This window comes from Hibiscus syriacus, unplaced genomic scaffold, assembly GCF_006381635.1.
Source record: "Hibiscus syriacus cultivar Baekdansim isolate YM2019G1 unplaced genomic scaffold, ASM638163v2 tig00110429_pilon, whole genome shotgun sequence".
In the NCBI taxonomy this organism is placed as follows: domain Eukaryota; kingdom Viridiplantae; phylum Streptophyta; class Magnoliopsida; order Malvales; family Malvaceae; genus Hibiscus; species Hibiscus syriacus.
This window is the reverse complement of record NW_024062733.1, coordinates 11,948,278-11,975,926: the sequence shown is the minus strand read 5'-3', so window position 1 is coordinate 11,975,926 and position 27,649 is coordinate 11,948,278. Positions and strand designations below refer to the sequence as shown.

The 27,649-nt window shown below is 34.4% G+C and overlaps 2 protein-coding genes and 1 pseudogene across 3 annotated transcripts; all 3 read right to left on the bottom strand.

Moving 5' to 3' along the window:
- Positions 1-724: 724 nt before the first annotated feature.
- Positions 725-6,412, bottom strand: LOC120124933 (probable DNA primase large subunit). 2 transcript variants are annotated; one of them, XM_039143487.1, is made up of 19 exons: positions 6,133-6,412; positions 5,782-5,843; positions 5,596-5,699; positions 5,417-5,498; positions 5,278-5,337; positions 5,059-5,116; positions 4,464-4,483; positions 3,988-4,071; positions 3,816-3,880; positions 3,348-3,396; positions 3,213-3,260; positions 3,024-3,113; positions 2,869-2,928; positions 2,452-2,511; positions 2,017-2,091; positions 1,738-1,823; positions 1,334-1,427; positions 1,123-1,230; positions 725-1,027 (listed from the first exon to the last, which is right to left on the bottom strand). In XM_039143487.1, the coding sequence occupies exons 1-19, from the start codon at positions 6,266-6,268 to the stop codon at positions 1,010-1,012; spliced, it is 1,359 nt and encodes a 452-aa protein (XP_038999418.1). In that variant the 5' UTR covers positions 6,269-6,412; the 3' UTR covers positions 725-1,009. The 2 variants fall into 2 exon arrangements, with proteins under 2 accessions (XP_038999418.1, XP_038999419.1); XM_039143488.1 differs by having other exon boundaries at positions 4,464-4,480.
- LOC120124934 lies at positions 3,588-26,670 on the bottom strand (annotated as a pseudogene).
- Positions 7,245-9,039, bottom strand: LOC120124937 (probable WRKY transcription factor 75). The gene is made up of 2 exons (XM_039143489.1): positions 8,546-9,039; positions 7,245-7,453 (listed from the first exon to the last, which is right to left on the bottom strand). Exons 1-2 carry the CDS (start codon positions 8,881-8,883, stop codon positions 7,273-7,275), a joined length of 519 nt encoding a protein of 172 aa, XP_038999420.1. The 5' UTR covers positions 8,884-9,039; the 3' UTR covers positions 7,245-7,272.
- Positions 26,671-27,649: the final 979 nt, after the last annotated feature.

Below are 27,649 nucleotides of genomic sequence, written 5' to 3'. Positions count from 1 at the left end.
AATGCTAAAGGAAGAAGAAAATGAATAAATAATTAATTAAAAAAAAAGCATAGTTGGTTCTTTAACTCGACAGTACGCCGATATCTTTTCAAGGGGAAAAAAATTATATTTCGATAAGCATGAAAATTCGACAAAACGAACCAATGGCTGTACTTTGTGTAGGACATGGAAAATTATTGCGATAAAATACTTTATTTGGGTGATACAAAGAACTTTGTTCATTTATATGGTTTAGGAACTTAACTTTTCCTTCCAAATCAATCACAAATACCTTAAAACAATCTAATCTAACTATAATAATATTAATAAAGCAATATGATATAAATAATTGTATAGTTATCATGTAAGGCAGATAGCTATTTTCTGCCAATAATGACATGCTTATATGCGCATGGCCAAAATAAATTAAATGCAATGTGTAATGAGAGAGACCACGTTCACAACCAACCAAATAGAACATAAAGGCTCACCCATTGCAAAGCTGAACACTTGCCAACTTTTTCCAACTGTAGAATATAATAATAAGATTATCAGTGTCCCAAATAATGCAATATTCAGTGTTTGTTTTACCCTTCATGGCCCAGATTCCATAGGTCAGGCACACCCCGTGACCTACAAAAATCAGGATCAAAATAGAGAAGGTCAACCACCATTTTCATGGTCGTCGATTGATTGCTCTTCCATTGGCCACTTCTTAAAACTAAATTAGAACCCCACTGCAACATCCCCAACAAAATCAACCTATATTTTTTACAAAACTTGGTTAACAAGGCAGTCTTTCTTTTCTTCTTAATATTAACATAATGCCATACTCTGCATCTTAGGCGACGGTACAATGAACTACAGCAGATGGGATTTCTAGAATGAAGATGTACTAACTTCACAAATTAAAAACATCATCCAGTTCAGTATAGTATTTAAACAAGCATTACAGTTCCTCTAACCCTCCTTACAAAGTGCAAAACATGTGATGATTCCGAGTTTCCGATCGATGCCTGAAAGTGTCTCCTTATGCAACAGTACCATTCTAGCATTGAAAGGAAAAAAGGGGGGGTTTACACAACAGTTATCAGACCCACAAAGTGATACAAAAAACTCTTAAGTGAATTGTATACCATCTACCTTTGATTGCAGGATCTTTTGGCTGTCAATGAAATATTGGTTTGGATGATTGATACCAGCATCGCATGATGAGCCATGAACAGCTTCAAATGTTAAGGTACAAGCTAACTGCACACATTTTCATCATCGCTCACAACTATGATTTTCCAAGAAAATGAACCGTTCTACATTAAAAAAAAAAACTCGAAGGTTAAAAAGGCAATCTTATGACCTGATAATGCCTATTGCGCACTTTGTCCATTACTTCCTCTACTACACGACTGCTTGCTCCCATTCTTACAAGTGCAGCCCTTAAATTCTCCTCACTGTCATGTAAAAATAGTAAGCAATATTATGTGTAAAATAGAGTGAAGATGCCTATATAATAATTGCCTAAGCTACGTTATCAACATCAATCACACATCTGCAATAGGGCTGTTAAATCGATTAAAATTAAACAAATTCATGCCTTAACTATTTGTTAAAGTTGTTGTCTCCGGATCTATTTTTATTAGAAACAACCAAACTAGTATAGCTAAATTCAAGGGCACTATATGTGGTTTTCGAAGATGAGCAACACCAACAATGAAGCATAGCAAACTCTCCTTAATAAAGAAAGCTAGTAACAATATTGACCTGAAATGCCTATAGGGGCAACCATGATGATCTCCAACACCAGGAGCTGACGAGATAATTTTTTGACAGGAATAAGGTGTATAATCCTGCAATAACCATCAAATTATTATGATTTGATGAGATTACAATCCAACCTCAAGTTTCAACAACGAAAAAAAAAGGGGCAAACATCTAACCTGTAAATAAATTTACTTTATTTCTGATGTGATATGAAATAAATTTATTAATCTAAATCTGAGACATGGAAAACTTTTACATAGGGATAAGATGGTATCTTACTGTTCTCTTCCCTTCCCTTCCATAATTATGGCGTATGTTGTAAGCATATTCCTTGTCGAACCTCTCAGCACTAACCTATAAGAACTAATATAGTGTTAATTTTCCAGTATTCAGCTGCATGGGCAGCAAGAAAAAAAGCGTTGAAATCTTCAAAATGATAAAACCAAATAAAGTATCACAATACTCAGATATTTAGTATTAGGAGGGGAGTGGGTGTCAAATGCCCATGGTTAGAGATGAAATTTAAGAGGAATTAGTGGAAGGACATTAATTTAAGTCCTGGATTTTCAATTGAGTTTCCTTTTTATCTTTTTTAAGTCTTGTAGTTGAGAATAGAAATCAAATAGTCAGAAAAGATGAAAACCACAAGGTAAACAACATACTTCTGCAGCACCATACATACAGCAATAAATGCTTGTGGAGCAAGTAACTTACCTTTGGTGCAAACTCGGCTTTCCAAAATGCCAGGGCATCATCAAGCTTCAGCCCAACACCCTGAGCAGAGGAATGAAGAACAAAGAATCATGAGAAAAGAGGAAAGAACTAGGACAGCTTCATGATTTATCAGCATGCAATATTTACAGCTTCTAATTTGACTCTCAAATCAATCAAGTTTACACTTTGCACTGAAATTTAATTGAAGTTGAACCTCTTCACCTATTACCAATTGGTTTCAGGTTTCCACAATAAACTAAAAAAACACAAACAAAATGTATGAACGCAAGAATTAATGCATATCCATCAATGAGACAGGAGTACCCTGCTATTGTCTGACTTACACGGGAAAGATCTTTATAATGCTACAGTTACAGGCAATTATACTGAAGACAAATCATGTTAGTAAAGTACAACCTTCAAGAATAGACCTAGTTGCATCCTTCCACCATGCTTTAGATGATGATCCTCTCTGACCTGAAAAGTAAAGAACATAGAAGAATTATTTTATTATAGAATCGAAGACACAATCAAAACAAATGCTACCCCTTTTCAAAAATCCATTTTCTAACCTTTTCAAATAAGTGACGCATACAGAGAGGAAATGAAGTCTTAGCAATACGATCGATATCCTTAACAGATATCTCCCCAACTTCATTTGGCTAAAATATAAAGGGAATGGAGTTCAGAAAAAATGATCTTATTCGTAAAACAACTATAATCAGGCTAGTTGATGAGCTGATACAATGATATACAAGTACCTGAGAGTAATCAGGACCCAAATAACGTGTGCATAGTGCTTCCACAATCTAAACAACAAATCAGGTAGAAAAAGAAAATATTCAATATCAAACAAAATGATATTTCAATAACAAGGTTCACATTCCAATTCTTACCGGAGCCAGCCGATCCTTCTCCTGCTCTCTAACAGTAGATGTCCATTTTCTGCAAGCAAGATTGCAAATAGAAACTTGGTAAACATCTTGAAATTCGTATGAACAAAGCAGAAAACAGAAATGGAAATGATGTTCAACAGCAGCAACTTGGATGTGATATATAAACTTCCTCTACCTTTTTAAGAATATTAATATGATGTTCATCACAAGAGAAATTAAATTACTTAATAAGATGGATTTCAGCAGCTCCATGCTGGTAAATTAAGGATTTCACGGTGTTTGCCAATTTTCAATTTACCATCTTGCTTGCAGAAAATGAGAGCCTTGATAGATAACCTATAGCATGGTGTCTTTGTGCATTTATGTATGCCTTTGTAGACATACTCAATGCTTGACAAAGACCAATGCAAATGTTCACAAATGAATACAAGGCAACATTCTGGAGACCTTAATGGACAAAGAAGAAACCTGTTTGTTAAAATGAGTGCCTTTGATAGATAACTTCGAAATTGTGTGACAACAAGTGAAACAACCTGAAAATATTAAATGTAAAAAAGGGGATAACAAGTATGAATACAGACTCGGGTTGATGGTATTCAATTTTTTAGGTAAGATTCAAAGATTAATAGAAAGTTACTACCTGATTCATTGCAACATAAGCATGTCCTTTATATATAAACACTCGACGACCAGCAACAAGTTCTGGAACTTCTTCAAAGGGCACCTTCATTGGGTGGAAGCAAACACAAATAAGCCAGTTAAATCTAGAAACTAAATCAGATTTTTATCCTATGATTAACCCTGGCTTATGTAGACTAAATATGGAGCCATCAGTGTTCTCTCTGAACCACACATCACCAACCGAGAATGATAATTATATTTAACACTGTTTAATCCCGACCCCTTTATTTTTCCATCCATGTGCTTACTAATACAGGTAAATGGCCAGAGCTATCTATATACCTATTTTTGGTACTATTGAAATAAGTAAATACATTATATTAATACATAGCTACAGGAGATGACTTCAAGTAGCAAATCAATTCTTCTTCACAAGGGAAAGCTACCACTGCTCTTTGTTTGAAATGTAGAAGAATCAAGAAAGCACAGTAGTACCTTGTAGAATACTGCATCAACTGCAAAATTTAAAAAACAAAGAGAAAAAAATGAAATCCTATCATTAATATAGTCAAAGGATCAAATCAGGTTTAAAGTTTACTGGTAATCATAGTTTTATGACTTGGGCGTACATTGTTGGAGGAATGGAAAATTTTCCTATGAAACCCTAAAAGGAAAACTAATTATTGAGGACATTCTGGAGCAAAAAAAATCAATCGGATGTCTTTGAAACATTCACATTCAAAAACCTAACAGGTTAATATAACAAATAGTGATAAGCTCAATCAAGGATATGAATGCTCATGCTTCACAATGGATTTCACAGGAGAGAGATTCCGAGTACTTAGAATAAAGAAAACATATAAACAATCAGATAACATGTTAAACCCTGTTAGTTTTCAACAAATTTGGTCAAGCCTGATTGTAACTGGATATAGCAGTCATATGAGAGGTTCTCGGCGATAAAATACAAAATTTAAAGGTCATATGCAAGATAAAATGACTTAATGCAAAATGAGAAGGGATATAAGACAGATAAACTTGTGCCTTCCATGCGGAAAATGGGTATAGAAGCCAGTCAGTAATCTCATACCAGCAGCTAAAGTCTGACCCATAGAGCGTGCAACTTGGTTCAATTTATCCTTCACACACTACCAAAAAAAAAACAACAAATGGCTCCAGTTACTAGGAACTCAATATCTAGAGAACACAAAAAAGGCGCCATATGTACTACTTTAATAAGGTTCAAGCAATTGCATCTTGCTGAAAACAAATAGCTCAAGGGACTTAGAAAACAGTGAAGCTAAACTACCTCAAATTCTGCATTGCTGACTGCCTTGTAGGGAAGCTTAAACTCAGACATCAATGCCCTCTATGACATCAGCATAAAAGCAATCAGCATAAGCTTAATAAACTAGAAAACCCAACACCAAAAAATGAACATGTGCTACCTGTGCCTCAGAGCTTTGAAAGCGAAACCGATAGCGAAAGAGGGTAGTCTCCATGGAAAGAAACCATTTTCTTAACTCCTCTCTAAACATTGCAATAAAAAAGAATCATAATGGTAATTATTTTAATCGATTAGAGAAGAAAAAAGGAGAAAATACATCAAAACATATCTCCATCTTACGTTCTACAGTACACAAGTCGTAGAACAAAGTGTGATATAACATCCTTGTTTGTTTCCTCATTTGCTTGTGGATGTCTCATATTTTCTTTCCAAAGATCCGCCACCTGAGCAAATCCAGTATGTGAAATTGGCGAGGAAAACAATTAAGTTGGCACAGAGAAATGTAAACACAGTCAATAGTGATACCAAATTTTCCATTTCTTCTGGTTTCTTTCCACGGCCCAATCCATCTGAGATACCTTTAAGAACTGCATCGAGCAATTAACAGAATGAGATAATACAAAAACATAAACATGAGATTTTGATGGAGCTGAAACATTGAACCTTTAATCAAGAAATTAACTATATTTATTTTTTGAAACCGTCATAAAACTGAAACCTAATACTCTGGATTCCTATTCTTTAATAACGTTTCGTCGGTAACAAACCAGTGAACAAAAGATACTAGAGCAAACCTAAAATGTCGATGCGAGGGTGTTTTTGTTTCCTTGACAAATTAAAGCATTAGAAAAATAATAAGAGACGAGAATAGGGTACCTCGGAGGCGATCCATGGCGAAGAGCTCGAAATCTTCGAGACGGACTTCGAGGGGAGGTGCGGATCGGTAGAGAGGAAGAGTGGAAACAGAGACATTGTTGGAACTGGATTTCCTATGAGATTGAAATACTTCCATTTCTTCGCTCTTTTTCTGTGTACAGTTCCGATTACTCAGACTACAAACGGTGTTTTCTCTTGTTTCCTTTCGATTCCAAAATAGAAAGAGAGAGAGAGAGAGCCTAAGGGCAAAGTAGAAAAGCGCGGCAAAAGTTTGAGAGTAGATGGGAAAATGGCGGGAAACGAACTAGAGTGACGATCTCCTCCCTATTTTCTTTAGTAGGAAGTAACTGGCTCTTCTCTTGTCCTCAATGGTTAGGTGCGCTGCACTACTGACCTTGACAAGGTTCGAGAGTTGGTAACCAAATGAATTCAAGGAAGTACAAAAATGGTATTTCGAATATAGTATATTATTTTATTAAGACTATTTATTATTAAAAGTTTTAAAATAATCTTTAATTATAGGACGTCGTTTTATTGAGTCTTATTATTATTATAAGTTACGAAATATATTCTAAACTCATATTTTTTTATTAAAAATTCGATGGTCGTTTGAATTGGATATTAACATGTCGATGAAGATATAATATGTTTAAAATTCTAGGAACAAATTTTATCATATTCAAGTCAACATGTTAATGTTCAATTTAAATCGTAATTTTTAAAAAAAAATGATAAGTTTAAAATATATGAAAAATTGGATGACCATATTCTAAATTTTAATAGTTGAAAATCTCCACATCAAATCACTTATGTTATTTACCATTTATTTTTATAAAAGAATTAATTAAATCAATATTTTTAATTAAATAAAAAATATTATATTCTCAAGATAAATGTTAAGCCAGAACTCGTACAAAACAGTACGAAACAGAACGTAACTATTATTGATGACAGAATCAATTAATAAATAATTTCTAATCGATACATATTTTAATTCACTTTATTATTATTTGATATTTCATTACAAGAAAATGATCTAAAACCTAAATTGAATCAACGGTGTAAATCTAACAATGCATAATTATTTTATAATTTACAAATAGTTTACGATAATATATAAAATAGAAAAGGTGGTGTCGATTAAATGGATGAAGTGTAAATTTGCATTTGGCTCAATATATTCTCAAAGTTGTCATTGGGTTTCTGGATAGGATGCGAATGCATGCCTTCGTAGGTTGTCTCAACGATCCCTTCGTCTTTAGTTAATCTTTGAACCTGTTTTCTCACGTTGCATCCTTGGTGCGTACACCGATAATAACTTCTGCAAAAGCAATACATATTATTAGTAAGTGTAATGAGAGAACTCGAACTCGAATTCGATTATTATTGAATTTAAATTATTTGGTAAGCCTTACCTTTCACAATTTTAACTTCAACAAGACTCCATTATAATACTACTTCAGCTAAAATTTTATTTAAAATTAGAGGAGTAAATATTCAATCTAGTAGAGTGAAAAAATATTCAATATAGTCCAAAATGAAATATAGAAATAATTGATGCAACTTTAATTAGGAGTAAATATTTAATCTAGTCGAGTGAAAAATATTAAATTTTTTAAATTTATAAATATTATTTTATCACTTAAATTATATTTCAAATTTATTGACTAGAGTATATTTGTTAAAATTTTTATTTAAATTTAAATATAATTATTTTTAATGTTATGGTACTCATCTATTATAATTTAAACAAATATTTCTAACTATTTATGGTATATATATATGTGTATTTTTTATATTTTTTCACATGTATTAGTAAAATTTATAACATTATTTAATAATCAATTGATGACTAAAGTTATATAATATATTTATAATGGTATTTTTAAAGAATGTATTTTGAAGATATAATATTGATGAAAGGTTAAAGGAGTAAAAATTGATGAAAAGAAATAAATTGTAAAAAAAATATTATTCAGATTACCAAATTGAATAAAATGTGAAACTAAGAGACAAAAATATGAAAAGAAAAAACTTGATGCCGAAAAGAAGAAGTGGAGTTACAAATGTAACTAGAGTGATTGAGTAGTATTTGATTCAAAATTAGATAAAAATAGACTTAAAAAAGAGAAATTAACCAAACAAGAGGGCCTAATTCACGAAATATTCAGATTAATCAAGAGTGCTAAATCAATTTGAGTTTTGGTGATTCTGCCATCAATCATAAACAAATCAACTAATACAATATTCATAAAACATAAATTGTTGTTCTCTAGTGAGTAATACTATCACTGTGTAAATTAGCTGATAAATTAAAGATTCTAAACAATAAATTAGGGTTCTTAATTAGGGTTCTTGTTTAATACTATCACGTATTCTAAACAATATATTGTAACTAAAGTAAGAGACTTACCTTGGGAATTTGTTGTTCTTGACAGCTTTCTGACCATATTTTCTCCACCTATAGCCATCGTCAAGGATATCAACTTGGCTTCTGGTTTGAAATGCGTATCTTGATTTCCTCGTCTTTTTATTCTCCCCCTTTTTATTCTTCCCTATTTTCACTTCACTCTCAGTCGTCGTCCCGCCTAATCCCTTGTTTTCATGACCAGGAACTCCGGCCGCCGCCGCCGCCGTTAATCCCAATATTCCATTATCTCTCTCACCGTAACCAAGGGAATTAATGAGGTTTAAGGACAAGGGGGTGGGTGATGGGAATGGACCCTCGAGATTTTCCATCTTGAAAGACATGGAGAGACGAAGAGACTCTGATAGAAAACGATTGATGGATTCAGGGAGACTGATCCGTACTTCAATGCACCATGCATGTACAAAGAAGACGAGCGGATTGAAGAGTGAGAAAGAGAAAATGAAGTTTTTGTAAAGGTCGGAGGAAAGCAAGAGAAGCTTAAAAGATAATGGCGGCCCGATGGCTAGACATGGCAGTCATGTCATTTGTCCCATGCTAGTATCGTAAACGGCACGTAATGTAATATTATAAATATAAAGAAGTTGGTGGAACAAATATGTTACATTATTTTATTTATTTTAACCTAAAGTATAGAAGTATTCTACCATTACAAGACGTTATTTTAATAAATTTATTTATTGTTAAAAATTATAAAATAATTTTTCGATTATAATTGTTATTATATTAAATTTTTAAATATTAAATATTATAAAATGATCACATAACTATTTATATGTTTTAAATTCGTCATTGTTATTAAAATAATTCGTTGCTTTCTGAATTAGACATTAAAATTTTGTATCGTAAAAATCTCGTCACATAATCGTTGATATCTTATCGTACAAGTGATTGAAACATTATGTTATTAAGTCATTGTTCGAAAGCAATAACGGTGCTAATAGACATCATTAAAATATAATTTTATCGTATCTCATTCAATATATTAATATCCAGTTCAAACAATCGTTAAATGTTTAATAAAAAATGACAAGTTTAGAATATATGAATAGTCATGTGATCATTTTAAAACTTTAATAATTAAGGAACTCAATATAGTAACATTTTATAATCAGAAAATTATTTTATAACTTTTAATAATCGAAAAATTTAACAAATCAATAGCCTATATTCAAAGACTATTTATATATTTTATCCTATTTTATTTTATTACTCTTTTACCTGTAGGTCGAAATTCGAATATTGGAGAACTTTTTTTTAATGATTTGGTCGGAAAATAAATTAATTTGGGCACTTATGAAAATATTGCGATCAAACCTATTATTATATTTATATTTAACATGATCCCAGCGTATAATAGCATGTGAGTACTTTACATATAGATCTAGATAAAACTTAGTCAAACTTTGAACAATAACACTTTTATTATTATTTTATCTAATGGTTAAATGAATTCAATATCTTTGAATTATTATTTTTAAAAATAATTGAAATTTTAAATTAAATATTTTGATCATTATTATATAATTAAATTCAAATAGTTTTATTTAAAAAATAAAAAAATCAAAACATTACTATTTAGATTCAATTCAAAACATGAACATTTGTTTATACGAATCGGACCAGAGATAGTTACTATCTTTTAAAAATTTTAAATTAACATATAATTTATTTTTCGATTAACATAAAATTTTACATTCGTTTGCTTATTCGATCTAGACCAAGCTTGACTTCCGTGCGTTAATACTTTTCCCTTTGTGAATGTTGCTTATTGTTTTAGTTTATGATGTTGTAGTGGTCAACATTTTACTGGTCAACATGTGCGTTCTCTTAAGCATGGATTTCTTTTCTTTTCTTTCTTTTTCCTATTTGATGGAAAAGTTCTAGAAAAATATTAATTATTTTTTTCAGCCTTCTAAGATTGAGATATATGCATGCATCCCGTAACCATTAGCATTTAAAAATTACTAGGGTATATATTCATTATTTTTTCAAATAGTTTTGATTGTATTTGTTCGATCTATCATTAGCACGATGTTTATTGACATAACTTTCGATAAATGAAAAATCTTAGTTATTTTCAAAAAAAAATACTAGTGTATATATATAGGCCGAAAACTTTTTATTGAAAACATAAAAATTTTAATTTTAATTAACCAAGTTAAATTATTTGAATTATTTAGTTTTTAATAAATTCAAATAAGAATTTACATTTTATAAAAAATATTAATAATATTTTTCCTTTGTAAGGTTTGAATTAAAGTTAAATTTTTACAATATTAATTATCCCTAAAAAAACAAATTATGTCGATCCCTGTCAAATTTTATTTTATAACCTTAATAATTGGGCAAAATCTCTTGTACTTTGCTAAGGTTTACAAATCTGCTCCCAAGTTCACCAAGTATTCATATTAGTCCTTCCTTTTCTAATTTAAACACAAGATTTTTAATTTGTTCGATTTAAACCCTTATAAATTCAATTACACTTCAATTGAGTCCCTTAAAAGTTGAAATTTGAAAATTAAGCCCTTCAAGTAACAAAATAATTTTTCAAAACCTTGTAAAAAAATCGATACTTGGTAATATCCATATGTATTGGTATTATAATTTTGAACTTGATAACGAGAAGGGATGCTATTATAACTATGCCAATGTGTCCCCGGTTAGGAGGAGGATGTTTATTATATGTATTAATATAAAAGTAAGTTAATGAACTATGTCTCGAAAAACGTTTTAATGTTTTAAAAAAAGTCGCTAAAATTATATGTCTAATGTTTCAAATGGTATATTTTTAGGTGTCCCAATGTTAACAGCCTTTAAATATCTCCGTTAAATGGTACATGTCACATTTTGATAAATTTGAGATTTTTAAAAAATAAAAAAATTGTAAACCCCCCCCCGATGTGCAGCGGCCCCCTCCCCCTCTACCCCTTCCAAAAGTCATCGGTCGACCAGTGGTGACAGTTACCACCATCATCATCACCGGTGTAGACCGCTGATCAAACCCTGTTGGCCTTTCATCGTAGTATGCTATTGTTTGTCACGGAGAAGCTTTCAAAGATTCGTCGGATTTTAAGTCACTTTCGTCGTTCTTCATCGATTCCAGCTGATTCTGACATCCATAAGCCATACCTTTGCCACTATTTTAACCATCGTATTATTTCGATCAAAAGCCAACCGTTTGACAACGATGGCTGGATATGACCGACGACCGTTTGGGTTAAGAAATTGAAATTGGAAATTATGGATTTGGATATTTGGGATTTTAGATTTAGGGATTCTGGGTGAAGGTAAGGACGACGGTTGATCAATGAATGGTGACGATGGGTAGGTGATCGTTCGACGATGACGATGGTGGCCAAAGATGACCGACGATGGTTGGTAATAGGGGTTGAAATGAAAGATTTTAGTTTTTTAGGCTTTTTTTATAATTTCAGTAAAAAGTTGGATTTTTTAAAATAAAAATAAATTTTTATTATTAAAAAATTTAAAAATAAACAATAGACACCTAAAAGTATAATCGAGAAAATATTAGATACATATTTTTAGCGAAAAATTCTTTAAGCACTAAAACATTTTTCGAGACATAATTTAAATACATATTTATTAACCCTTATTACATTGTATAGTATCCATACCTAAGTTATATAATTGAATAAATCAACCAAGTTAGGAATCATTATTTGGATGTAAAATGTGAATTAAATGTTCAATATTTAAAACAATTAAATAAATTAAACTAGGGTTTGTCGATTAGGTAGCTAGACTAATGGAACTATTGATAGTCATTGCTCTTTGACTTGAAAGGCCAAAAGCCGAAGAGATCAGTTCATATCATAATGCAAGCAAATATCCAATAGTCACAATAATAAACTAATATCATATTTGACAAAACATGCATGTACTCGTGCAGACCAATTTGAACAATCATAATTGAATATTTTCTTTTTGAAAATATTATTTTAAACCAAAGAAAAGTCATAAAAAAACATTACTACACGTGGTTTGAATTTCTTGTTTGGTTAGTGACCGCTATAAAATACTGTATTTGATATCATAACTATAAAAGTCTATATGTTTTTAGCGAATTTAATATTTAAATCTATAGTACAATATTATAAAGGCGACTGTATTAATTTAATTGTTTTATTTAAAATAAAATTTTGAACAACTGATCTTATCTAAGGATAGAGATGTCTATATCCATCTCGCGATCCATAAGACTAAACCATCTTTGCCTTATCATCAATTAAATAAATGAAATAATTAATTAAATTTATTGAAAAATACAAAACAATTAAATATGATTTTTTACATTTAATAATATTTTTTTAGATTAAATGACACTTTTTTGAATAGTCTAGTACAAAATAATATATGTTCAAATATTGTAATAGAATAACAATCCGAGATAAAGTAAAATAAAATAAAAATTTATTAATAATGGAAGAGATACAATTTAGAACAAATAACCTGAATAATAAACTGGATACAAGTTGAGCCTGCAATTACGTAGTTTCCTTATGACAGAATTTTGGCTACTCCTTGATGTACGAGATGTTTTGGTCGTCTATCTCTCAGGATATAACAACGATATGATCAACATACAATGACACAACTTGCGAGGTCACGAACAAAAAAATTGCTAGAGGCTATCACCGAAAATAAGGGAAGAGGAAAAGAATTTTTGAGTTGTGTAAAACCTAGTAGGTTTACACGATATTTATAGTGTTTCACATAGGAGAAAAATTAGAAACAATATATTATGAAAAGTAAGTCTATTAATTAGTATCTGAATAAAATAAAAAATAATCAATTAATATCACTTTAATTAGAATATATTTATAAACTGCAAATAATACCTTATTAATATTTAAATTAAAAGAAAATCGTATAATATATTTCTTAATTTAAAATATTCAAAAATATATATAACACATTTAATGAAAATATTTAATTTATAGTGAGTAAAATATCGATGGGCCCTTGATCTAGACTTACACAATACTCACATCAAGCAACCTTCAATTTACACCCACTACACCTACACACGAGACACAATTTGAACAAAATTTAATCATTGATTTGTGCATATAAACCATTTTTTTTTGCTTGATATCCCATCAATGTGGGATATGAGTTTTCTCATTTCACTTACACAACACAATTCACATGTACATTAATTTGTGTATCAATTTCTCATTCATCACTCAATCGTTTTGAGCATATAAGATACCGTTGCAAATATCTCACGGAGTAGAACATGAATCAATAAATTCATTATTCGATTCTCCGTCTTTACACTTGGAAAATATGCCTCAAAGTTATCAATTTATCACATTTTTCCCAACAAATATAACTTTATATGATTTGACATTGAAAGCTCATACCCCTGACATCTACGGTACTCGAACCAAGGACCTCAAGGAATAACAATAATTTATTTATCATCGAGGTCGCTTAGTTCGTACAAATGACAAGTTTTAGTTTTAAATTATTGTTATTTTAGTATTTATGTTGTTATTATTATGTGCTTATATAGAGTGAGTAGTCGATCAAGTTGAGTCAAGTAAAAAGATTTTGAGTACGAGTCTTATTTTATAACTTAAACTTTATTTGAGATTTTTTTTTCGAATCGATTCGAGTTTCTATTAAAATTTAATTGTAAATGATGTTATGATACTATATAATTTCAATTTAAACGATTTTCTATAACCATATAGGATACACACATATATTTCTTCATAATTTCTCATATGTAATATACATATATCATCCATAGTTGAAATAATCAACTCAAAAACTTATTCACTAATTACTAAAAATTTCGAGTTATTTAAATTGTATTTTATAACTTAACTCAAAATTTAAAAAATTCAAATCGAATCCAATTTATAAAATTATGAGTTTAATCGAGTCAAATTTTTAACATCAAATCGAGTAAAAAAATTCCAGAGTCAAATTTCATTCACCTCTAATTAAGCAGGGTTAATATACCAGTTTTGCAGTAATAATTGGATTGATGTTAGCATTTCATTAACTCAGACATCTTTGAAGACAAGTTTATCTGATCAAATAATATAAAATAAAATTGAAAATTTGGAAGATAATTTTTGACTTTTCAAAACACTGATATTTCCGATATTCCTTTCAACGTCTATTTGAAATTAAATACACTCAACCTAAAAGGTTTCTTGTTCACATTTTTCCGGTGAAACATGTAAATCCAAATGTACATATTTTTCCCTCAACCACGTTAACTCGACACATGTCACAATTTCGAGATTTTGAAATTTATTTTTTAAAAAGAATATTAAAAATATTATTATATTTATAAAACCCTAAATTCTCTTAAATTATAAAATAATCCCAAAAATTCTAAAATCATAATCTTAACTCGCTGCTACCGCTCTTTTCGGCCACGACCACCGCCTCTAACGTAGTCCCTACCATCCTCCTAGTCATACATCGCCATCGATTGGTCTTCGGAATCGCGTGTGATCATGATTTTCATCATAGGGTTCGCGAGTATAAAATATCGATTCATCGTCGATCGGTCACGATTTCATAGGGGTTTTGGTTGTCGGGGTCAGGGTCGGTGGAGCTTCATCGATGGAAAAGGGTGGCGGCCGACATGGGTTAGGCGTTGAAATGAAGGTTTTCAAAGTTTTGAGTTTATCAAAATTTTTGTGTTTTCTTTTTTTAAAAAATAAATATTTTTTTTAATTTTAAATAAATTTTTTAAAATTACCAAATTATGACACATGCCACTTAATGGGAAAAATTAACACCGTTGATGACCCAAACACCTAAAGTGGTAACGTTTGTAACGTTAGACACCGGGATTAGTCAAAAAATAATTTAGGCACATATTTGAGAAAAACATTATAGTTTGGGTACTTATTTTGGTATTAAGCATTTTTTAAAGGTATATGTATGATTAATATAAGAAAGGAGAGGATAAATGTCCTGAAGTTGCTGTAGTTGGTGGAATTGAGGCATTATAGGAACCTGGCCATCCCGCTGGTGAGGGGTTGGAGAATTGGATGAGCTCTCAGGTGGTGGAGTTGGTTGAGGATCTGGTGGAAGAATCTAAGGTCATCTGTGAGTCTACAGTAGGTATGATTGTTATTGAAGAGTTTGTTATTTTGCCTGCTGCAGTGGATTTTCCTGTTCTGCAAGCATCTTCTCAAAAAAAGAAAGCTAAAGAGAGAGGTAAGGATAAAACGTTGCTAGCTGGTTCTTCAAATCGATTTGAGGTACTTGTGACAGTTGCTGGTATAGAAGGTGCTAGGAAACCCCTAGTTACATCTATGGGTGTTGCTGCCCTTTTGAATAAAATAAAAAATATAAAGAAAGATATTATGGATAAATCTGTGGGAGCTGCTGTGGGAGTTGTTGGGGGGGGGGGGAGGTTAACTCTGTTTTTGCTCAATGATTGCCTCTTCTGGAATGTTAGGGGGTTCAATAACCCTATGAAGCAAGTACAAGTGTTTTCGAGACTTGGTAAGCTTAATGTGGATGTTGTTTGTCTTATGGAGACTCGGGTGAGGACTGTTAATATGGATAGACTGATTGCTTGTTATTCAATGGATTGGGATTGTTACTCTAACCATGAGTATTATGAAAATGGGGGATTGTGGATATTTTAGAGGAAAGGATTAAATTTTGCAGTTTTAAAAGCCTTTGATCAATCATTGTCTATAGTTGGTAAGATTAGTGGCCATAGATGTGTCATAACTGTTGTTTATGGTAGTAACAATGGGGTTGATAGGCAAAATCTTTTGAGGCAATTGAAAGAGTTGGATAGCATGGTGGGGGTGTCCTCTTGGTTGATAAGATGATACTTCAAAATTATTGCTAATGCTGAGGAAAGTTCTGATTTTGAGAGGTTAGGACCTTATGATACTGTTGATATGGAGGCATTCAAAGATTGTTTAACATCCTTGGTGCTTATAGACCATCCTTTTGAGGGGCCTCTATTTACATGGTCTAATAGGCAAGAAGGGAATTTATTAGCTCATAAGTTGGATAAAGTACTAATCAATCCTCGGTGGCTTGAGGATTTTCCAAATTCCTTTGTTGAATTTAAGGCTCGGGGGGTATCTGATCATTGCCCTACTTTGGTTTCTTTTTTCAAGGAAAATCATGCTGACAGACCTAAGCCTTTTGTTGAAATAATCGGGTAAAAAAAATGAAATAACACAAGAATTTTAACGAGGTTCAGCAATGTGCTTACGTTATTGGTGCCCTAGGCGGCGCTATAATTTTTATTTAATGTCTCATAGGTTTTGGTTACATCTCTTTTTATAATAAATAAACCCTGGTACATATTTAAAAAAAATAACCATGTATTGTACCGCGAGGGCACAACCCTCGCACCCCAAACCCACATAATCGTAACCCCCACTACAAGACTTTCCTTTTACCGGTATATTTATGAGCCATACCTAACAAATCTCCACCTTGGCGAATATTCTGCCCCTTAGGAAACATTCAATGTGGGTTGGGTTACCTTACTTCTTTAACAACTCGAAACATTCAACAAGTCCAAGCAATGCATGAACTTGTCTATCGTAACTGGCTTGGTGAACATATCAGCGGCATTCTCATCAATATGTATCTTCTGAAACAAAATCTCTCTAGATGGAACCAACTCTCTGATCTTGTGAAACCTTACATCAATATGCTTAGTTCTAGCACGATATACCTGATTTTTAGCCAAATGAATAGTACTTTGATTATTGTAAAGCAACTGATCTCCACCTTGTTGAACACCCAACTCCTTCACTAAACTAGTAAGTCATAAAGCTTTTTTTACAGCTTCAGTTGTAGATAATGCCACAACAGATTGAACAGTAGACTTCTAACAAATATGCCTCTACCAAGAGTAAAGACATACCCTGTCGTAGATCTTCTATTATCCAAATCACTCGCATAGTCTAAATCTACATATCCTACAACCAAAGGATTATCCCGCTGACTACAAAAAACAATTTCATGTCCCACAGTACGCTTTGAGTACCTAAAGATCCACTTGACTGCTTCTCAATGTTGCTTACCAGATTTAGACATGTACTTACAAACTTGACTAGCAACATGAGCTAAATCATGACGAGTACATATCATTGCATACATCAAGCAGCCGACAACATTAGAATACAAAAACTTTGCCATATCTTTAGCTTCCTTATCTGTCTTAGGGCACTGTTCTAATGAGATCTTAAAGTGATTCGCCAATGGAGTGCTCACTGGTTTTGCGCTGCTCATCGCAAACATTTCTAGCATTTTCTCAACATAACCCCGTTGAGATAGCCACAGTTTCCTTGAGTCTCTGTCCCTGCAAATTTCCATTCCAAGAATTTTCTTTGTATCACCTAATTCTTTCATATCAAATTCATGACTCAATAAAGTATTCAAACCGATAACATCATCTATGTTCTTCGCAACAATTAACATACCATCAACATACTGTAACAAAAAAAAAACCACCATCAAGGCTCTTAACATAGACACGACAATCATACTCACATCGCTTGTAGCCAATCTTGATCATATAGGAGTCAAACCATTTGTACCATTGTTTCAGAGATTGTTTCAACCCGTACAAAGATTTCTTCAATCTGCAAACTAAATGCTCGTTTCCAGGTTGAGTGAAACCTTCAGGCTGCTGCATGTAGATCTGCTCCTCTAAATCACCATGCAAAAAAGCAGTTTTCACATCCATCTGCTCTAAATCCAAATCCCAACTAGCCACCAATGCAAGTACTGCTCAGATTGAAGTATGCCTGACCACATGAGAAAAAAATTCATCATAATCAACTCCTTTCTACTGTGAAAAACCCTTTGCTACCAAACGAGCCTTGAACTTCTCCCCCTCTTTTTATGTTACTGCTGGTTTCTTCTTATACACTCATTTGCAACTAATATGCTTCTTACCCTCAGGAAGGTGAACTAACTCCCATGTGCGATTGTGAATCAAAGACTTCATCTTCTCAACCATGAAAGTCATCCACGGAAGTCATCTACTTGTCATTTACTTGACTAGTAACAACATCATGAAAAGTAACCGGATCATCACTGCTAACAGTAAGTGCAAAAGAGACCAAGTCTTCAAAACCCAATCTGTTCGGAGGCTTTATATTCGTCCGTCTCACCTTGTCTCTGGCAAGACTATAATCTATTAAATCAACCGTAGCAAAACCACCAGAACTCGGTTGAGAAGTTTCTGTTTTCTCAATTGGAAACTGCTAGAAATCCACCACTTTGTGTCTTTCTTCTGTTGCAATATGGGTTATTCATAAAAAAAATATCTCTACTGATCACAATTTTCTTCGCAACTAGATCCCAGAACTTGAATCCTTTGACACCTTTCTTGTAACCCAGAAAAATGCACTCATTCGATTTTGCATCATGTTTGGATCTCTTATCAGCAGGTACATGCACATAAGCAGGACAATCAAAAATCCGTAAGTGATCAAAAGTAACATCATGACTAGTACATACCTCTTATGCAACTTTCCCAGCCAATGATGCCCTTGGCCCTTAGCGATCTATTGATAAGATACATGCCATGTTAACAGCCTCAGCCCAGAAGTGTTTGAGAAGCCCCGCATTCAATTGTAAACATCTGGCTCTTTCATTCAATGACCTGTTCATCCGTTCCACAACACCATTCTGTTGTGGTGTCTTGCGCACTGTAAAATGCCTCTTAATCCCATGCTCCTTACAGAAGTTTAGAAACCGTGAATCTGTATACTCCGTACCATTTTCAGACCGTAAACACTTGATTTTTTGTCCTGTTTGGTTTTCTACCTTAGCTTTCCACAGCTTGAACTTCTCAAAAACGTCATACTTCTGTTTCAAAAAATACACCCAAACTTTCCGTGAAAAATCGTCAATAAACGTAACATAATACCTAGATCCACCCAAAGACGATGTTGTGGAAGACCCCCATACATCAGAATGCACATAATCAAGAATCCTTTCAGTTGTGTGGTTCTTAGTCTTGAAACGAACTTTAGTCTGTTTACCAAGAACACAATACTTGCAAAAATCGAGCTTACAACTTTTAACACCATGCAACAGATTTCTTTTATGTAATTCAGCCATACCACAGTCACTAAGATGAGTAAGACGCATATGCCACAGTTTGGTAGTATCATCACATGACTCAATAGAATAAACTCCACCTACAACGGTACTCCCTAACAATATGTAAATATTCCTTGCAGTCATCTTTTCTTTCATCACAGTCAAAGCTCCTTTAACAATCCGAATGGTTTCCCTATCTTCATCAGCCTTAGGGATAAAACCATTCTTATGCAAAGTGCCCAGATAAATCAAATTCTTCTTCAAATCTAGGATATGATGAACACCACACAACGTCCAAACAGAACCATCATACATCTGAATTCTGATATCACCAATACCAATATATTGCAACATTGATCATCACACAAATAAATAGAACCATAATTAACCGACCTGTATGTCAAAAACTATTCCCTATTTGGCGTGATGAGATAAGAACATCCAGAATCAAGAATCCAAGCATTCGTCAATTGAGTCGTTGAAATAGAGAGCATATCACCCTCATTGCAATCAGAATTGTCATCATCGACCACAATCACAGACTTGGATGAGTCATTATGCTTCTCATCAGTCTGTTTTTTCAACTTCGGGCAGTCTCGCTTCATATGTTCCTCCTCCTTACACTTGTAACAATGAATTGTCTTCTTATCCCTAGATTTGGATATGAAATTTCGCTTCCCATACCCTGTGTTCTCTGGCTTCCATCCACGATCTTGATTACCTTTGACATATAAGCTATTACCTTGAGAGGTTTCCCCTGCATTCTACTTCCGCTGGTTGTGAGCCAACAAGGCTGCAGTAATCTCCTCAATTTTAATAGTCTCTTTCCCATATGTAAGAGTAGTCACCATGTGTTCGTAAGAGGGAGGCAACGAACACAACAGAATCATCGCTTTATCTTCATCCTCAATTTTCACATCAAGGCGAGCCAAATCAGAAACGATTTAATTGAAGACATTCATGTGTTACGCCAAATCATGATCATCCTGCATCTTCAGCCCATACAACCACTGCTTTAGATACAATTTAGTCGTTAAGGATTTGGATATAAACTGACTTTTCAACTTCAAAATTTCATCTGGAGACGACAGATGCATGACGTGATACATGACCTCGTCTGCCAAACATAATCGTATGGTTCCTGCTGTTCGTTGCTGTAATTCTTCACAATCTTCCTCCTCCATCGACTCCGGCTTTGTAGGTTGCAAAGCTTTCAGGATCCCTTGCTGCGCCAACAGATCATTCACCCTTGTTTGCCATAATCCGAAGTTACCCTGACCATCGAATTTCGTAACTTCGAATTTGGCTCCTAACATCTGATACTAATTGTTGAAATAATTGGGTAAAGAAAATGAAAGAACACAAGAATTTTAACGAGGTCCAGCAATGTGCTTACGTCCTCGGTGCCCTAGGCGGCGCTAGAATTTTTATTCAATGTCTCATAGGTTTTGGTTACATCTCCTTTTATAATAAATAAACTCTGGTACATATTTACAAAAATAACCATGTACCATACCGCGGAGGCATATCGCCCACACCCTCAACCCACATAATCGTAACCCCCACTACAAGACTTTCCTTTTACAGGTATATTTATGAGCCATACCTAACACCTTTTAAGTTTTTCAACTGTTGGGCTAGTCATGTGGATTTTAAGAATACAATCAAAGAGTCCTGGGAGGCTTGAAGTGTCTGGCACTGTTATGTACTGCCTATTTGCAAAGTTGAAAAATGCTTAAGTTAAGGTTAAAGGTGTTTAATATATGTCATTTTGATGACATATCCATGAGGGTTAAGGCCAAGAGAGAACAGCTTGAGCAAGTGTAGCTTGCAAATCTTTTATAAGCTGGCTACTACTTAGATGATGAGAAGATTATACAATAAGAGCTTCATGACCTTGAGGTGGCTGAAGCTTCTTTTTACAAGCAGAAAACCAAAGTTCATTGGTTAAAGAAGGTTGATAGGAATACAAAGTTCTTTCACTCTGCTGTGTTGAGGAAAAGAAAGAAAAATACAGTTAGATTACTTTATACTGAGGATGGCACTCGGTTGGATACATTTGAGACTATATCTGTTGAGATGGTGCGGTTTTATATTGAGCTTCTTGGTGTTAAGGATGCTGAAGTTAAAAGATGTGATGTGGATCTCCTTAAGGGCTTATTGGGGTATGAATTACCTTATGATGCTATTGATTCTCTATTAAGGGAGGTTTCTAATGAAGAAATCAAGGCTTCACTGTTCAAGCAAGGGAATGAGAAAAGCCCAGGGCCTGAAGGATGTACTGCATATTTTTTTCAAGGTGGTCTGAGATATTGTGCAAGAGGATTTTTTAGCTGCCATTAGAAAGTTTTTCTAGACTTGTTCATTGCTTCCTACTTTTAATGCTACAACCATTGTCTTGGTGCCTAAGTCTCCCAATGCAAGTATGGTTAGGGATTTTCGCCTTATTTCTTATTGCTCGGATGTTTATAAAACCATCACTGGAATTCTTGTAAGTCGTTTGGCTAGTTACTTTTCAGACATGATTCTGGCAAATTAGTCTATTTTCATTAAGGGGCGTAGTATAGTAGATAACACTTTGTTAGACCAGGAGATTGTTAGGGGATACTCTCGTAGTTCACTTTCTCCTAAGTGTGCCCTTAAAATTGACCTAAAGAAGGCTTTTGACTCTGTTTATTGGGATTTTTGTTATGAAAGTAATTGTTTCCTGAGGTGTTTAGGGGTTGGATTAATACTTGTGTCACTAGTGCAAGGTTTTCTATGGCCTTCAATAGGAGTTTAGTGGGTTATTTTAAAGGGATGAGGGGGATAAGACAGGGTGACCCACTGTCTCTTTATCTCTTTGTTCTTGTTATGAATGTATTGTCCCAATTGTTAAATGTTGATGCTAGAGATGGTTTAATTCGGTTTCACCCCAAGTGTAAGAGTGTTTCTCTTACTCATCTTAGCTTTGTTGATGACTTACTCATTTTTTGTCATGGTACTGAGGACTCAATATTGGGTTTTGTTGGGGTTCTTGGGGTTTTTATGACATGTCTGGGTTGCAGCCAAACGCTGGAAAATCTAAATTGTATGCTTGTGGGGTACATGAAGATGTTTTGAGGAGAGTGCAGGCAGCTACTGGTTTTAAGTTGGGCAAGTTTCCTGTTCAGTACCTTGGTGTGCCATTAGTCACCAGGAAATTAACTGTTAAAGATTGTATTCCTTTGATTGATAAGATTAGAAGAAAAATGAGTGGGTGGTTTAAATTGAAGTTGAGTTATAGTGGCAGATTGCAACTCATTCAGTCTATCTTATTCAATATATCAAATTATTGGTGTAGGCAGCTGGTTTTACCTAATGAGGCCATCAGACAGGTTAAGTAGCTCTATATGAGATTCTTCTGGAAGTGTGATGATACACCAGCTAGGGGGCTAGAGTTAGCTAGCAACAAATGTGCTGGTTAAAGTCTGAGGGTGGTCTAGGCTTAAGGAGTTTAGGCTGTTGGAACAAGGTGTGTTGCTTCTTATTGATTAGAAATATTTTAGCTGATGCTGGTTCACTTTGGGTGACCTAGGTCAAAGAGTATGCCCTGAAGGGGATTGTTTTTGGGAGGATAACTACAAGCCCCAGCTTAGTTGGATAATGAGGAGGTTACTTAAACTTAGGAATGAAGCAGCTGATTTATTTGGTAATGTGGTGGATTGGAGTATGGTTAAAAGTAACTGGGTTTGGGAGAAAATAAGGGATATGAGGGAGAAGGTAAGGTGGGAACATCTGATCTGTTTCCCTTTACATATCTCAAGAATATCAATTGTTGCTTGGATGGTTGTTTCAAATAGGCTCCCAACCAAAGACAAACTCATTCGAATGGGTGCTGTGAACTCTGTAGTGCAGGGTTAGAAAGCAGAGATCATTTGTTCAATGACTGTGCTTTTGCAGGGGGATATGGAGTAAAGTTTTGCAAGCCTGTAGAATTCCTTACAGGGTATTATGTTGGAATGATGCCTTGGCTTGGGCAGTAACCAATTTCAAGGGAAAATCCTTGCTTGTTTGTATCTTGAAGCTAGCTTGGATTTGTCTTTTGTATTTTGTTTGTGAAGAACGTAACTCCAGGCATTTTAGAGGTTGCTCTCGGGTTGAAAAAGAAAATTTTGAAGGTATCAGAAGGTCTGTTAGTGCTAAGTTACATGGCTGTAGCATAAATAAATCTGATAGGGTTAATCTTCAGCTTTGTCTGGATTGAAATATTGGTTAATTTGTTGTTTGCTACTGAATTGTTGTGTGCTTGTTTAGTTGTTCACCTGCAGATGTGAGGGGCCTAAGGGTTGATGATCCATGGAAAGTCACTGTCAGAACTTCCCCGTTTTGTTGCTTGTTGTTTTGCATCTTCTTTTGTTTGACTTTGGTTAAGTTGTTTTTTTAATTCGGATTGTTGCTTAGTTTGTAAGAAGGGGGTTGATGATTATTTAGTGATATTCGGTAGCATGTAACATTGGTAGCAGGTAACACTGCTCTTTCTTTTGGGTAATAAAAATCAAATTATCCAAAAAAAATAATATATGAAGATCCTGCAAAGATGAAGTATTAACATGAGTCTTGTTAAAAAAAAAATTCCTAACTGAAGAAAAAATAGTGTACATGTCAATGCCAACTAAGTATTAAATATTGTAACAGTTTGGGTTCTATTGCTTCGTTGAGGCATCGAATTGAGTGTTTGAGCCGTTGGTCACCAACTAATGCTACTTTTTAGGCGCTTTCAGATTCTCGCCGGTAAACGGGTGAGGCTATTTGTGCAGCTGAGGTACATTGAGGTCATCGTAGGAGGCTTAATTGGACGTGCCTTGATGACAAGAATACCTCTTTCATTCATCGCTCCGCATCTCTTCGATGCAAAGTGAACTATATTGGATGCTTAGAGGATGATAATGGTGATTCGGTTTCGTTCATTCTGTTTTGACGTCACTGGCTACATCCTATTTTGTGACTGCATTGGACGAGGTTCAAAGTGTTTTTGTTTTTGGTCCTTCTATTACTGATATGTTTTTATGGCTTATGAAGTGCTTCATCTTTTTCGCTTGAAGCGTACTTGTTGATCATGCTTTTATGCGCTAGAGTTGGATATGAGCTCCTCCCAATTGGCGTCTTCTACGGATTTTTTAGGCAAACACTATTACATAGCTTGTAATTTGCGTTTCTGGCTATTGCATAACTTATAATTCGTATGCCATGTGTAACGTGGTATAAACGAGTAGAGAGCAGATTGCTTCATATTTGTTCGTGGTTTTCTGGTTGTCAGTTGTTAAATTCAGAGATGGATCTAGGTGGGGGCATGTGCCCCTAAAAATATAAAATTCTTATTAAAAATCTGTTTTCACCCCTAAAATTTTATTTACCACCTTAAAATTTTATAATTTTAAATTTGCCCCTTTAACATAAAATTCTACGTTCATCTCTCGTTAAATTCATGGTTAATGAGACAGTGAACTGAACCCCAATACTAATTCAGATATGTTTTGTAGGAAAACAACAATGCCTTGTAATTTTACACGGAGATTGGACTCCCTTAGTTACTTCAACCTGTTCTGTCAAATATCCACTCCCAAATACCAGTTTAATACCGTCAACTATCATTCATACTAACCAGTGATGATAGTTGGAAAACCAAACACTTGAAAGTTTTCTTCTTCCTATCAGAGCTCCAACACGAGGTCTACAAACACAGCATTATACCATATTAGGAAATTTATTTCGAAAACTCAAAATATTCTCGCAAGTATACACCCATAACAATAATAAGCATGTCAAATGTGTGGTATACTATAATTACAGTCTGCATCTGTTTTGATCCAGCAGTCTCGGTTCCCATTCGAATCGTTGCAGCTAAGCGTGAACTGAGGTGGTTTAGATAGGCTCTTATAGTGCCATACGTTCTTCGAAAGGGATCTATGAGGATATATAATTATGTCATCATCTGCAAGCATATGATCTACATCATAGAAGATGCCTTGTTCTCATTCTTCTGTGGCTTGCTGTGCTTATGTTTCCTCCAGTAGCTGCAGTAGAGCTCCTAAAAGCATTGAGCAGTTTTTTCATCATAATGTGCACTGCAGATTTATCTCCTTCCTTTTTCGTACGCTTTTCGTCTTCGTAATTACTCGATAAATTATCATCTGTTATTTTAATCCTCTGAAACAGGTCCTCAAGTGAGGTCCTGTGTGCCTTTTTGGTCATTGTAGTTGTTTCTGACAATTCAATTGCTGAGCCAGAAAGGCTTGGAGTGGACAAATTGTAGTATCATTCCCATTGGTATCTGGACCTTCAGTTGGCCTTCCACTATGAGTAATTGTGCTGCAATGACCGCTTCTTCCAGTGCTCACATAACTGTTTCTTGCAGATGAATCGTTGCAGCCACCTTCTTCTTTAGCTTCTGCTCCAGGAAACTTCTCCAACTCATCATTAATGAGCTTCAGCTCATTCTCTGTGACTTCAGTTTCTTTTTCAGATATATTCACTACAGAGATAGCATATGTTGGTGTCGAGGGATCGGGAACGTTATGGTCCGAATCAAGGGTGCCAACGGCAAAAAAGTCATGAAATAACTCAGACATTGCTGATGATGAATCCTCTTCGTAGTCTTCTTCGTATACTCTTTCTAGGCCAGCAAATGACTTTCGAAGACGGACACTCTGGGATGGCCTGAATGACTTGGTACCATAGTTTGGCTTTGTATAGAACTGTTGATTATCCAGAGATGGCTGCCCCGTAAGACAATAACAAGAAAGGCCCGAACATGCATTGCCACTGCAGTTTGCAGAACAAGCAATATGGCAGGACGACACTTACCAATGGTGAACTCCTTGAGTGGTTCACTGGTATTTTGGCCGAACTTACGGTGCTTCCAACCTAATAACTGCATCAAAAAGAGAAAAGTTCAGTCATTAAAATCGAGGAAGATCATCTTCACATGCATAACCGAAAAGTGTATACCTTCATCTCTGCTCTCAGGAGACCTCAACTTTGATCACCTGTGGTGAATGATGGATGGAATGATGATGATCTAATTGACCACTTGGTTCATTTATGAATGTGGAATGAATTAGGTCCTTGAAGCCTACTAAACATCTGAGATAAAGATGGCTGGAGAGAAACATATAGATGATTACAAGATTTGGGTAGCCTATTAATTATCAAGAACACATCATGTACTCATATGGAAAGGTGGGTCCTTTTCATGGTCTGTATTTTTCAGTCTGGTTTGTCAGAGTGCAATAGATCATTATTATGGTGGCGTGTACGAATCACACTGTACACACTAAATTTTTCCTTTTCCTTTTATTATTATTATTATATATTATTATTATTATTGTTAAATAAATATTACAAAGCCCAAAATCGGGGCCCGATTACAATTCCAGACCCGGATGGCCCAACAGAAGCCCAATCTGGTCTAGTAGAATTCTAAACCCAATTAGGGTTTCATCATCTCAGTACCCAGCCGCCAGCATCAGCAGCCGTTGGATCTGGCAAGATCCAACGGTCCAGAACCCTCAAGATGAAAACCCTAGGGTATCATACCCTAAGGCCACGTCGCCGCTGCCTCAAGCTTCCAACCGCCTCTGTCACGCCCAACCCTCGCCAAAGTCTCCAGAAGCACTAGGTGGCTGTACACGTTACTACCCTATAGTGAGTCACCACCGTTAGCTTCGGTGACTCACCTAGGGTCGCTCCTTTAAATTGGTCCGAGAGCAACGTCGTGGTGGCCTATAAATATGGTCACTGAACCTGCAAAAGAGGGGACACAGACAACAACCAAGAACGACACCAACAGAAAAAGAGACCGAAAGAAAAGTGAAGGAGAGAGAACTTACCCTTGGAGAGCCCAATTGTCGACGGAAACCTTTGAACTTTGAAGGTAATTTCCTAGATCTAGGAAATTCTAAGGGTTTTTAGGATAAATAGAGGCCGTATTCGGCCTTAGGAAGTGAAGATCTAAGTTGCGGTGTATTTTTAGTT

Excerpts from the sequence above, each read along its gene's own strand:
- LOC120124933 (XM_039143487.1), bottom strand. The coding sequence starts at position 6,268 with ATGGAAGTATTTCAATCTCATAGGAAATCCAGTTCCAACAATGTCTCT. Across the intron at positions 5,844-6,132 it reads CGCCATGGATCGCCTCCGAG|TTCTTAAAGGTATCTCAGAT; the intron begins GTACCCTATTCT and ends TGCTCGATGCAG. Across the intron at positions 5,117-5,277 it reads TCAGCAATGCAGAATTTGAG|TGTGTGAAGGATAAATTGAA; the intron begins GTAGTTTAGCTT and ends TTTTTTTGGTAG.
- LOC120124937 (XM_039143489.1), bottom strand. The coding sequence starts at position 8,883 with ATGTCTTTCAAGATGGAAAATCTCGAGGGTCCATTCCCATCACCCACC. Across the intron at positions 7,454-8,545 it reads AAGAACAACAAATTCCCAAG|AAGTTATTATCGGTGTACGC; the intron begins GTAAGTCTCTTA and ends TTGCTTTTGCAG.